Raw genomic sequence first — 13,098 nt, forward strand, 5'->3', positions numbered from 1 at the left:
GAAGAATACCTCTGAGGAGGTGCAGCTGGTTGTGTGACTTTTTAGAGACGTCGGAGGAGGTGCAGCTGGTTGTGTGACTTTTTAGAGACGTCGGGGATGTGAGGAGAGAAGGAAAGTGTGGAGGCGAAGATGACCCCACGATTTTTATTTTTACAGATGGGAGCAGGAAGAGGGCCAAGAGACGCTGGCCAGAGAGTGACAGGAAAGGAGGGAGCGGGAGTACCGATGAGGAGAATCACTGTCTTAATGGCATTAAGGCAGAGATCATTGGCGGCACACCACTCCTGGATAGCAGACAGACAGACATGAGAAAAGGAGAAGAGGTGGCAGAAGGGGGCCTGAAAATGAGTTGAGTGTCATCCGCATAGCACTAAAAGTTGGGGCAGAGAGTGGCAATGCGGTGGGCAAGAAGTGCCAGGTATTGGTTGAACAGCCAGGGAGAGAGGTTAGACCCCTGGGGAACACCACAGGTAGAGATAGAGCTAGAGAAGAGGAAGGAGCCAAGTTGGACCTGGGAGGGTCGATCAGAGAGTAAAGAAGTCAGCAACGCAAGGGCCTGACCGGTGAAACCCAAGTTATCACTGAGATGGTTGAGCAGGATGGCATGATTGACCGTGTCGAAGGCAGAAGAGAGATCAAGTAAGATGAGGACACAGGGGGTGTTAGTCGAGGTTGGAGAGCAGGTCTTCACGGATGTTCAGGAGAGCAGTTTCCGTGCTTCTGGCTGCTCTGAAGCCAGACTGATGGTCATGGAGCAAACCATCAGATTCAGTGTGAAGATTAAGCTGGGAGATGGCCAGCTTTTCCAGAGTTTGCCAAGGAAAGGAGTGATGGAGAGTGGACGATAGTTAGCCGGGCAGGAAGGGCCAGCATAGGGTTTCTTAAGAAGAGTGTGCACAAGGGAGTGCTTCAGGGGGGATGGGAAGATTCCAGTGGCGAAGGAGTGATTGCAGAAATCGGCCAGGGCTGGAGCCAGGGTGTCAATGTGGTCCTTGACAGTTTTGGAGGAACAGGGGTGAACCTGTTTTGACGAGACATTCAGGGATCGGACTTGTCTAGAAACCTTGTCTGAGGAGAACAGGGGAAAGGCAAAGAAGGAGGGAGGAGAGGTGGCCGAAGAAAGGCCAGAAGAAGAGCAGGGAGTAGGGGGAGGAGGGAGAGAGGAAGAGAGAGAGGACAGGATGTCCTGAGTTTTAGAGATGAAATGAGAAGCCAGGGCTGTGCAGAGGGCATGGGAGGGGACATGAGAGTTAGAGACTGCAGCAGGATTGGCCAGCTCCTTGCATATTTTAAAGTGTTCGACCGAGTTGTTAGATGCCGTAGAGACGCAGGCTTGGATGTGGGCTCTCCTCTTGGTGCGGTCGGAGAGCCGGTATTGCCTTTGGAGCAGGCGGCAGGCCAGTTTGTCAGAGCATGTACCGGAAGTGCACCATTTCCTCTTAGCCACCCTGCACTTACGTTTAAGGGCGACGACTTACGTTTAAGTGTGACGAGGTCTGAGTCGTACCAAGAGTTGCACTTGGCTTTGGGTGCATCGTGTTATCCTGTGTCCCTCCTTCAGCCTGCTAATCTTGCACACATCACACTTTTACCTCCAAATCCGATATTAGTTTCTGATCAATCTGTACCCGTGACTGAGCCAGTCCTTCATACCCACATGGAGGGCACAAGCTCCAATATCTGGTTCACTGGAGTGGTTCAGGCCAGGAAGAATGCCCCGGTAACCATCTTGTTCTGTTGATGTGATTGATATGATATATGGCATTTATAACGCGCCTATACACAAGTGTTTCAAGGCGCGACGCAGCAAGAGAGGGGAACAGAGGGAAGACAGAGACAATGATCCCACTAGGCCAGGTGTCATTCAGATCGCCCAAGTGCTGGGGTGGGGGAACGGGAGAAGTGCAGGTGGGAGGAGGGTGGTGACAGTGCAGTACATGGGATAAATAGAATAAATAAAACAATAAGAGAGGTACGGCCTGCTGGTGGCCATGGGCTCCATGGGCTCTCCCAGTAGTGCCCCTCCCGCTGCTCTGCAAAGTGCAGTCCTTTGGGTGGGGGGGGGGCTTCTGCTCAGGTTCCTGCACAGGCCTGGATGCTCCCTGGATGCAATGCAAGATCTCACCGTGTGGCCACTTCTCCTCGGGTTTATCATCATTTCATTGCGAGGATGCTGTGCCGCTGGAGAGTGCTGTGCCGCTGGAGAGTGCTAGCTTGGCAGAGTCATGCCTCGGGATTTCTGCCAGTGAAAGGTTTCATCAGACCCTCAGCCGGGGGCTGGTAACCCTACCATGCATGGCCTCTGGCCAAGCTCCAGTGGAACTCGTTCGATATCCAGTCCGGTTGCTCCCAGGGAAGTAGTCAACATGCCAGGGTGCCTGAGGGAAAACAAGCATTTTCCTACCTTCATTCGCACAAGGAAATTCTTATAAAGGAAGATAAACGTCTTTCCACCTTTTCGGTCGCATGTGAAAAGATGCACGGAGAGGAGAGTGGTTACACTGTCTGCATGTGGGTGCGAAAGGATCCAGGCCCAAGTACTGGAAGCACAGCGTCTGAAGTTCTGGCCCTGCATGTGTGGTGCCACACACCTCACAGCTTCTAGACTCCATCCCTGGGCGGCTCGGAAAGGCACAGCTAGCTGCCCGTGCATGCGCCGGCCCGGCCTAGAGTACCGAGTGGGGCTGGGTTCTGTGCCATTGCGACCAGCAATATGACAAGGTACTTGCCGATAATCTCCGATCCTGCTCCTGCCCTGGGAATATAGAGTACAGTATTGGGGAGAGGGCATGGGAATATGATCAGGCATACTCTGGCTTTGGTTTCCCAAGCTCTGGCACAGTCTGATGCCTCCACACCCTCCTGCCAAGAGAAGACAGCAGCCCCCATGCCCACACTCAATTTTTTGAGGTTCCAGCACAGGACCTTCTCTAGCCGGAATTCCTTACCCATTGGAAACCGTGGCGGTCTTCTGAGAGCCCTCCTTTCCAATCACAGCCTGTGAGATTGTCATTCTCAGACTGCTTTGGAGCCCAACCCACTGGCAGGCACAGGGCATGCGATGCATTGTGCCCATGTTAATCTCAGATGCTTTGAGTTGGCAGAGACAGCAGTGCAGGGGGGCGATACAAGTGTGTCCGCCCCAAAGCACTGGTGAGACACGCTGTTGATGCTGATGGCGGTCAATGCAGCCATGTGTCTGCTATGCAATAAATAATCAGGGCATAGACTAATTAGTCGGGTACACAAAAATGTTTCTTCTTATGCAATAATTAATCTAATTACACCACAAATCAAAAAACTATGAAATAATGAATCTAGGGGTCAAACACTGAACATTGGAAACTAAGGAGTAAGGTACAGTTAGGCAACAATTAATCTGGCTATGGAAAAAAATAAATCTAGGGGAAGTAATTAACCCGGGCAGCCAAAGAGCGAGACACAGTTAGACAGCAATTAGTCCAGCTATGCAATCAATGATCTACATATGCAACATAAAATGTAACTATACAGCACTGGGGGTAAACATTTCAAGATGCAAGTTACTAGCCAGCCATAGAAATTCCCTCACCACTCCAATTCTACACTACACACTTACTCACCATGGGACAATTATCACTAGCAAATGGCTAATTGAGAATGCACATTTTGATCCCTGCAGCACTTAATCTAGTTATCTAAAAAATAATCTGGTGATGCATCAAGTAACTATTAGTATGCATCCATTAATATACCTATGCTTTAAGTAATCAGGGTATGCAACAATTACTACCGAGATGCAGAAAATAACAGAACAGCGGTCAGCGTTGCAGTCGGTTGCGGATCGAGGAACTGGACTGGCTCGAAACAGGCCTTTAAGGCAGACGGTAGTAGATGCTTGTCGTTGCACTTCCCCAACTTTTTTAATGGGCTTGCATCGTTCTTTAAGGCGGACGGCCCAAAGCTCAGGTGTGTTGCAGGCAGCTGCCGTGTCCTTTGTTTCGGGTTCAGAGACCTTCTGGCACTCCCTATCCAGGAAGCTTGCTGCAGAGCCTAGCAGGGCACGCTGTGTGCTGATTGGTTACTGGTTCCGGAGTGGCTGGAAGGTCCTCAGCCTCAGAGTTCTTTTCTCCCTCTGTTCCCTGGGAGAAGTTAAGGGGAGGAATCTTGCTTCCCTCTTTCTATATATTGGCATTCCTTCCCTGGCAGAAGCTGTAAGGCAGACTGTACCTTCAGCCAGGGTCCAAGAAGGTGTTATTTTTTTTCTTACTTCTTGTGAAGTCTTCAGATCATCTTCTAAAAGAGGGACTAAAGCCCTCTTTTAATGCCTAGTGGGCCACAATGATTGGTGTAGGTTAAGCCTAACTTAGTGAACCAATCCCGGGGTCCCTACCAGCAATTTCCTCTATGTGGGAGGTCATTGCCAGAGTGCTTTGCAACAGGAAAAGGTAAAGGGGTGAAACAGGGGCCAGGGATGTCCCAGAACCAAGATGATAGAAATCTCTTCTCTGCAGAAAAAACTCTGGACTCACTCCCTTGCGTTACTTGGTCCCACCCATCTACCTATCTGCTGTGATCAAAGAGTCCCTCGGGTCAATGGGTCACCCAGAGGTTCCAGATTAAAGCAGCTGGTCTCCCTTGAAGAAGCTGAGAGACTAGACTCTCTGGCTTCCGCTGTGACAGTTTAATTGCCTGGTCTCCCTTTTCTCCCCCTTCTGTCGAATTCCCCTCACCTGAACTGCCGGAATCGATGCCGGGATCCTGCAGACGCCGTCGAAGTAGATAATCCTTCTCCTTTTTCCGATGAGCTTGCTTGTCACGGAGGGAGGCCACCGTGACCGCTGGAGAGAACAGCTGTCCGAGGACCTCCCTTCCGGAACCAAGCCGAAAATAGGGGAAAAAACCCTTGGACTCCTCTGGTGTGTAGTACGGAAGGTGTAGTTCCAGCGGAAAGTAGACTTTCAGATGGTCCGAGGAGAATAGTATCCGTTAGCGTGACTGAGGGCAACACAACACAGCAGCGGAACAGGGGAGTCCGGTCGTGGGAGCCAGAACACCCACCAGCCAAGGCCACAGCGGGGCGAGGACCGGAGGAGAGGAAGCAAAGGAGAAAAAACGCCAGGGAGGTAGCGGAGAGAGAAAAAGAAAGCGCAGGGAAAAAGGGCGGTGCCTATCCGCGGGGACGGGACCGCAAGAGAAGAGAAAACAGAGACCGCCGAGGCACGGCAGCAGCAGAGAAAACTGGAGGGAAGAGAAAGCAGGAAGAACACTCGCTGGAGGGCGCGAGTGAATGGAGCCTGAGCAGAGCGAGGCAGGAGCGAAGGAACCCGGAAGAGCGAGAGCTTCCAAAGGATAGTTGCAACGCAGGGACCGCTGGGCCGGGAGAGAAGATATACTCCCAGCGGCCCCGCGCTACAAGGAGAAGCCAGTAAGGGACACAAAGGACGGTACCTCCCGTACCTGCGTCCCAAAATCCAGCGCGGAAGAAACCGCCAGTCGGAACGCCTGCGGGTGACATCCGCCAACTACATTCTGGTACCTTATGAATGGGATCCCCCTAGCTGAAACAATAGTCCCAGACTTGTCAGTTGACTGTCGATCCTGAGGGCGTTAGCTGGTTTCAGGTTGACACAGTTACATATGAAAGGTTGTTGGGTTTCCGGTCTCCTACGTTGTCTTCTGCAACCAGGCCCCCAAGGGACCTGTTTTAAGTACCCTCTGTTGGAATGTTAATTGATGCGACCAGCTGCAGGGCCTAACAAAAGAGCAGGGCGGTTCCATGGAGCCTTTATTAGTTAATCAGGCTGTCCATGGCATGGGGAAATTTGCCCTCCCCCTTCCTTGTGATGACATGCCCACCTCTGCTGTCACATTCCAATTAAATATGGCAGGGGCGCACTGTACCAGTAGTTGGTGTCCAGCCCAGAGTACACAGGTCCATGTGTTTGTCGTGGTGTGAACATTGGAAAATGTGTGCGGATTAGCCCCACACATTGTTCCTGAGGTAGGTCTACCATCATCCATTTATTTAAACATTTAAAAAAAGCCCAGGCGAGCCTACTCCCACCACGCAGATGGTCAAATTCCTCACATAGGTACTCGCACCAAAGTGAGAAGCAAAAAGGGTTAAGGACAGCAGAGTTGGGAAACTGGAATTCTCTATCCTAGAAAAAGGTTCAACTGCCCAAAAGAAGGGGAAGTGAGAACAAGGGGGACGGAGCAGGACTCCAGCCTGGAAATCTTATACTTTTGAACATTGTTTTATTTCATCACTTTTTACTACCATAAAGACTGGGAACTTTTCCGTTGATTGAAACTGCAAAGAGCACTTGTTACTTTAAGAGACTGTCCTTGCACAGTTATAGTAGATTATTAGTGTTAGGGTCAGAAGTAGGTTTTTGGGACACGAAAGTGACTGACTTTGTTTTCAGACTTCCTGACAATTTCACTAGTTTCCTTTGAGGTAGAGAAACCCATCCTAGCTTTAGGGACAGAGGCATTTTTCCAACCTTTTCCCATTTAATAAATGTTTATAGCCAGAAACATGCCACCATTGTGTCCGAACCTTACTTCTGCACCCTTACAGTATCTATAATGTAGGTTGCAGGCTATTAAATTATTACATCGATTGCCTTCTCCTCAGACCAAGCTTCCGAGGATGTACCCCAGGAGTTAACCGGGCTGCTGGAAAAGCGGTTCTGTTAAAGCAGACTATTGGCATACTTGGTGGAGATGTGGTGCGATACAGAAACATTGGATGAATGCGCTATCCACACGACTCATTTCCCACTACTGCATCTCTTGGGGGGAGGAAGAGGAGAACCAGGGTCTAAATCAAATGTCTGATACTCCTTTAGTATCGGCTAGAAGCTGTGTACCCCAACAATGGAAGAGGCCGACTGCACCACTGAAAAGGGACTGGCTTCTGAGAGTAAGAGATATATACTTCATGGAATATCTCACACATTTACTGGATGACTCCAAGGACAGTAAAGAGGAGTGGTGGATCCCTTATACACTATTGCTTAATGCTGCGTAACTAGCATGAGAGCCCCTGCCCCCGAATTGTAATCCCACTTAAAGCACTGAGCTGTGTGCGAGAGTGCAGGCCATGCGGCAGTCAGGCTTCAAGCTGCTTCCACTCCCACCCCACACATTCCTGGGAAGGACGAGTCATGACTCACCGGAGCTGCTTGGCATAGCCCATCTCGATCTCCGTTCTCTCCTTCACAAACTTGATATATTTTTCCAGAACATCGATGCCCCACTGGGTGTGCTTCTCTAGGTTGTCAAACTGATCCTGTGGGTCAAACAAAGGGAAGGGTTAGAGACAGTGGCGGGTGAGAAGAATGATGACAGTCAAACGTGTGACAATGATGCACTTTAAGGAAAACTATTATTAGCTTTAGCTAATAAAAAGTGGTCATATCAGACAAAGCCTGCAAACGAATGTCTGTCACCCTCTAACTTGTTATTGTCCCCCTCGGCCCAGTGTGCTATGTGATGCCCGCTGCGGACATCCACATTTCAAAACCAAAAAGCCCGAGATTGTTTTGCCGTCAGGGAAGCACAAACGGACATTAATCTTAAGTAGTCCAAACTCTGCAGGACCGCATCCCAGGGTGTGAAAGGGTGCAGATAGTGTATGTGCATAGTGACATACCCCCCCCTTACCCTCTGCAGTGAACATTTCTGGAGATTGCAGGTTAGTATTAGCATATTTATCACCATCCGGGTGAACATTAATATTGTTGGTTCAAGGAAAAGGAGTATAAATGTAATTTCGTTGGTCCTCCCTCCTCTTGAATGGACTACCATTATGATACACAAAGTTTTAAGTATGGTAACATGTTTATTGCACAAACAGCCATCCTCTGAATACGTCTCTTTTTGGCACTTAAAGTTTGTGAGTACGGAGTGTGTGTACAGAATCAGGGTATACGAACTAGCCCCCCCCCCTGCACTCACAAGTTTATAACTAAGATTAGTTCCCAGGGAGGAGGGGTAAGGCGGTCTCCCAGCCAATCAGGAAGCCCAGAACGGGGCCTCCCTCTTTACTTGGCACTCCCTTTTCCCCGCGCCGGCGCAAGGAACACTAGTGTTTCCACCGTATCCTCGTCACTGCAATGGCCGCCATGGAAAGGGAGAAGTGACTATGTGCAATTCCCTTCTCTCTTCCATGGCGGCTAGCTTGGATTGTAGTTTTTTTCCAAGTTGAGAAACCGCAAACACGCCCTGACCATCTAAGTCTTGCCTACTTGCAGGATGGTCTTGAGTGCTGCTAACATCATACACTAAAAGCTTGAGCAACAGATTCGGCTTAAGGGGCTTGGGTGTTAAATTCCTTCCAAGTAAAATAAATCAACATAAGTTTAAAAACTAATATCACTCTAGTGTCATGGAATGCTGCGAAATCCAGCCCCCGAAAAGGGAGCTACCCACACTGGCAAACTACGATCAAGTGATCGGGAAGACTGCAAGGCCACCCCCATCTCACCCCCCTGAACCCCATTTCCCTGCCATGCAAAATGTAATCTCTCCCAACCAGAGAGTCGCCAGGGTCATGCCCATGCAAACTGTATTGTATTGTATTGTATTGTACTTGTCATTTGTATAGTACCAATTTTACCATTATTATAGTCACAATGCGCTGTTAGTGGGAATGCCCTTGGAGGACTCAAGTCCCGAGTGTTGCAGGTCCCGGCATGATTATGATGCGTGTATGCATTCAGCTGAAAAAGGCTTAGCAGGGCTGGCCAGGCACCAGTGGAAAAGCAACCCATGTAGTCAGCCATGTGGATGGGTGCTGAGAAGAGTAGGGCTGGCGTCAGTGCTAGAGACTCGCTATGTGTTCAGCATGCTTAAATTTATCGTAGGACAGCGCCACATTCTGTTGTCAAGAGGTGTTGAGGCATAGTCGGGTGTAAGTGGGCAGAGAATTTATGTGAACAGCACGACCACATTTTTGTCATAGTCCTTGCTGTATAGTGATGTATGTGGTTAGCCATGCCTGCGGCCAGTCGAGTGGTGTACTATAATACGCGCCTTGCCGCCATTGGAGGCGCTTTGATGTTAGGGTGCCCGCTCAGGTATTTGGCTTCGTCTGTTGGCTCTTGTGGCTGTGATTAAAATGGTTGGCAGCAACAACAGTTTAAGCTCCACCTAATCGTCACAGGAGGCGCCCGGGTTGTGCTTCCAGATTCTACCAGGTGCCAGTGTGTTCTGTCACACCACTGTGCTTCTACTCCTATTGTTGTGATTAGCACGTTTTCTGTCAGTTTTCCTGCTGCAGTCATTCATCGATCCTGTGACATTACATATGCGAGTGCTGTTAATCAGCTAGTGGCACTTAAGGGAAGGAAGGGTCGTGATGGGTGTATAAAAGTGTGTGTGGTCTGGGAAATCGCCTAGACAGTGTGCACCGTGAAAGGTCAGTGATGCCACGAACGCAGCCGGTACCTGGGGATACAGTTCATATGTTAGTAGGAAACTCTTACCGTGAGAGCAGAATTATGCCACTATTGAATTATAGGCCCTTGCCATCAAATGGGCAATAACCTATTTAAAATATTACTTAACAGGAAGAAAGTTTCGGTTGGTAACTGACCATTGCCCCCAGACTTGGTTAAGCCTTAATAAAGATACCAACCCTAGATTTATGTGATGGTTCCTCGATCCCCAGCCCTACTGTTTCTCCATAGAACATCGGAAAGGAAAGGAGCAAGAAAATGTAAATTTCGTTAGCAGGTTTCCCATTGGAGAAGACGGGGAACGAAGATTCATAAGGGGAAGAGAATGTGACGATTCACTGGATCTCATCACTTCTCCCCAGAGGGGAGCCCTTCCTTAGGGCGCTAGGGAGGTGAGCCTGCTACGCAATACTCCCTCTATGTGTGGCGTTAAGGGGGACCTTAAAGGGAGAGACTCCCCTCTTGGGGACAAGGACTCCTGTCTGTGAAGGAACTCCCTGCCCCACTTTCCCATGAACCCTGCAGACCATCACTGCATCAGTAGACACAACCTGAATAAACCACTGTGTACTATTGTAATACCACCTCCAATACTCAACACAATATAAGTTCACCGAGAAGAAGAGTGGCAGAGTAATGATGATCACTCCTCCATGGAAAGTAGAAACCACTGTGCAGAGTGGAAGGTCTGGAGTAATAAAGAGTAGTTCAGGGAAAGAGACAAAGATCCTCCAATGGAAAGTGCCCACCTCAGATGAATAAAAAGCAAAGAAGGACTCGCCTTAATGTTGAGTTGTGTTCACCGAGCAGGGGAAGCCTGAAGGGTTCAAACCTGGGAGAAAGAAGCCAGGCTATTATGGGAGATCCTCCGTTAAGAAGATGTGGAGAACGAAGGAGGAAAGCAGTGCAGGAGCAAGTAGTTTGCCAACTCGTGTGTGTGGCAAGCATTGCCAGGTGGTGGCATGACCTCTGGGAGGTGGACAGTGTGGTCTGGCGACACCGCTGAGACCAGCCAGCAGAGTACTCCACGGGGCCCCAGAGAGCGGAGAAGGAAAGGAAGGCACCGGGTGCATTTGGTTTATAGTGATAGTTTCGAAAACAAAAGTTTCGAAAACAAAAGCTGACATGCTATATTTACCATGCAAAGTGCATTTCTTTCAAAGCCAATCCGTCGACAATAGTCATGGATTGGTTTCAATTGAAATGCACTTTTAGATGTTAAAAGTAGCATTTCTATGCTTTTTTTGTACCGTTGAAACGTTAGATGGAGCTGTCCAGTGCTGTAATTTCAGCACTGGACACCTCCATCTAACATTTCAAGGTTTTAGTGGATATGGGGGGGGGGGATACCCCCCCAGCCCCTCCAACCCCCACGCCACCGTCCCACCCCCCAACCCTAATCCAAGCCCCAGCCCTAACCCATGTCGACGGCACTTTCACATTTTTTTCAAAGAAATTGTCTTTCGAAAGAATGGCATTTAGATTAAAAAAATTCGAAAGTTTGCCTTTCGAAACTTTTACATTCGATAAAATGACTGGACACTGTGCAATTTCCGATGTTGCGTGATCCTGAACCCTCACGAAGAACCAGCAACACCAATGCAACGATCGAGGGGTAACGGGATCTGCAGGAGACCAGGGAGGTGGCATGGGCAGGCGCTAAGAAGGCAAGAGAATCACAAATGCTGATAGATTCTTCATACTCGTCCCAGAAACCATAACAGTGATAAGTAGTGTAACTAATACCGAGCGACTCATACTCGTCCCAGTAACTGTGAAAGCCACAGAATCCATAACGGATACAAATGCAGAGGGACTCTTCACACTCGTCCAGTGATTGCAAAAGCAGTAAAGATAGTGAAGAAAGTCAGAAGACTGACAATTTGTACCTCTGTGGTTGGGAAACCCAATACAAGTACAGCGGGGAACAGAAGAACCTACTTGGGGTTTACCACAAGTGGAAGTATTTTGAAGATAACAAAGTGGTAGAAGGCATAGGGGGCACTGGTCTCCATGGTGTAAGAGACTGTGAAACAAGTGTAAGTAAGAGAGACATTGGTGCAACAGAAACACTTAGGAATAGGAACTAAGGCCCTTGAATGAGGAAACACAGAACTGTAAATAATTCAAGCCAGGGGATACCTGAGAGAAGGTGGGAGGGTCCCTTAGAGGAATTAAAAGAACTGATGAACTACATTACAAGGAACTTTCTCAAAATAGATATTGAGGCTGTGAAGCTCTATCTTGGAGAAGGGAGTCATTCTCCTGGAACCCCTTTTTGTTTCGTTATTGGATGCAATCCCTTAATGGAAGCGTCAGCGTAGGGTCATTTTTTTGGACCGAGGGCGGACTACATTGATTTGGACTATCTCACTGACGAGCACCCTAGTTAGATTTATGTTCGGTAGGAAAAACCCTTTATTGCTAGGAATAGGCAGGCGTTTTGTTCATTATTTGAATAAAAACCCAAGTAGAAATGCCACCTCTTTTTGCGCCTCCTTCTTCTGACCTACCACAGAGGATAACTTAATAAATAAGTTAAGGGAAAAGTAGGACTAGTGATTGCAGAATATTGAGGACAACATGGGGATTCACACAGGAGCAGACTACAACAGCACACTAAGCCAACAATCAATCCGGAACATGCCCCTCTGTAATCAGCCCTTCCACTTACAGTGATATTATGTCGAGTTGGGGGCCTCTAACAAAGTCTCCTGAATTAGTGGGTCTTGTGTCTCGATTCAGATTGTGTTGCAGATTTTATTTTGTAATGTCTCCTTACTTTGCGCCACTCTCAGACTAAAATGGCTCAGGTTCGGATTTGGCTCAGGGGCCGGAGAAGGAGAGCGATCATGGCTGCAGTGCCAGGTGTCACACGCATGCCTGCCGGCTGCTTTGAGATACTCACTACCGGAGGAAAGTCTATTGGGCTCACCGGCAGCTCTGTATGGCCCCAATCATCAGCATTTTCTGGTCCACACAGGAGGTGTAGAGCCAGCCCGAGCATCTCATTTGGGAAGGACATGCTTTGTGTCCCAGATTTTGGTGCATGTCACTTGGGTGGAAGGCACTGCCCTGCCTCGCTGGCTACAGCTCAGTGAGGCTTGCCTGAGGCGGAGTGCCAGGCATCACTCATTACTTGATCATTCTAGCAAGAGTCCATCAATGGGATGAGCAGTTGCATGAGTTAGCGTCTCTATCAGTTGTCAAAAGGGGATTGGACCAGAGATGAGCTACTAACCGCCTTTCAGGTACTATTTTTCTTTGAGATGGGGCTTCTGGGCCTTGCCCACACATTCCAAATGCAATACCATATATCAGGAGTTAAAATGACTTAATGGGGGGGCGTGGCCAGCGGGCATTCGATGAGGACGTGATCCCTCGCCGCTCCCGGCCGTCAGCCCAATCCTTCAGTCATCCTTCCCTTAAAATAATTCTGCGGAGTCCCAAAACTATTGTGAAGACGTCCGAAACTCTGCTGCTTCGATCCGCAACACACCGGACCGGAACCGGTGCGTCCTGTGCGAGATACAACCCGCGGAGATTACGAACGGCAAACAGCGGTGAGAGACCAAGATGGCCGCCTGAGGTATCGAGAGCTGGAGATCGCAAGGCCTGGAGTTACAGCGGGCCCAAAGGAAAACGGGCG

The 13,098-nt window shown here is 49.1% G+C and overlaps 1 protein-coding gene across 15 annotated transcripts in view; it reads right to left on the reverse strand.

Moving 5' to 3' along the window:
- FNBP1 (formin binding protein 1) overlaps nucleotides 1-13,098 on the reverse strand; it is a 1,284,153-nt gene that overhangs the window by 1,087,781 nt on the left and 183,274 nt on the right. For all 15 annotated transcript variants that reach the window (XM_069609253.1, XM_069609251.1, XM_069609250.1 and 12 more), the window contains exon 2: nucleotides 7,164-7,279. In XM_069609253.1, coding sequence (XP_069465354.1) covers nucleotides 7,164-7,279 — 116 coding nt within the window. The remainder of the gene's footprint in view (nucleotides 1-7,163; nucleotides 7,280-13,098) is intronic.

The sequence above is a fragment of the Ambystoma mexicanum genome, chromosome 8 (assembly GCF_040938575.1).
Source record: "Ambystoma mexicanum isolate Mex_15411 chromosome 8, UKY_AmexF1_1, whole genome shotgun sequence".
NCBI classification, from domain to species: domain Eukaryota; kingdom Metazoa; phylum Chordata; class Amphibia; order Caudata; family Ambystomatidae; genus Ambystoma; species Ambystoma mexicanum.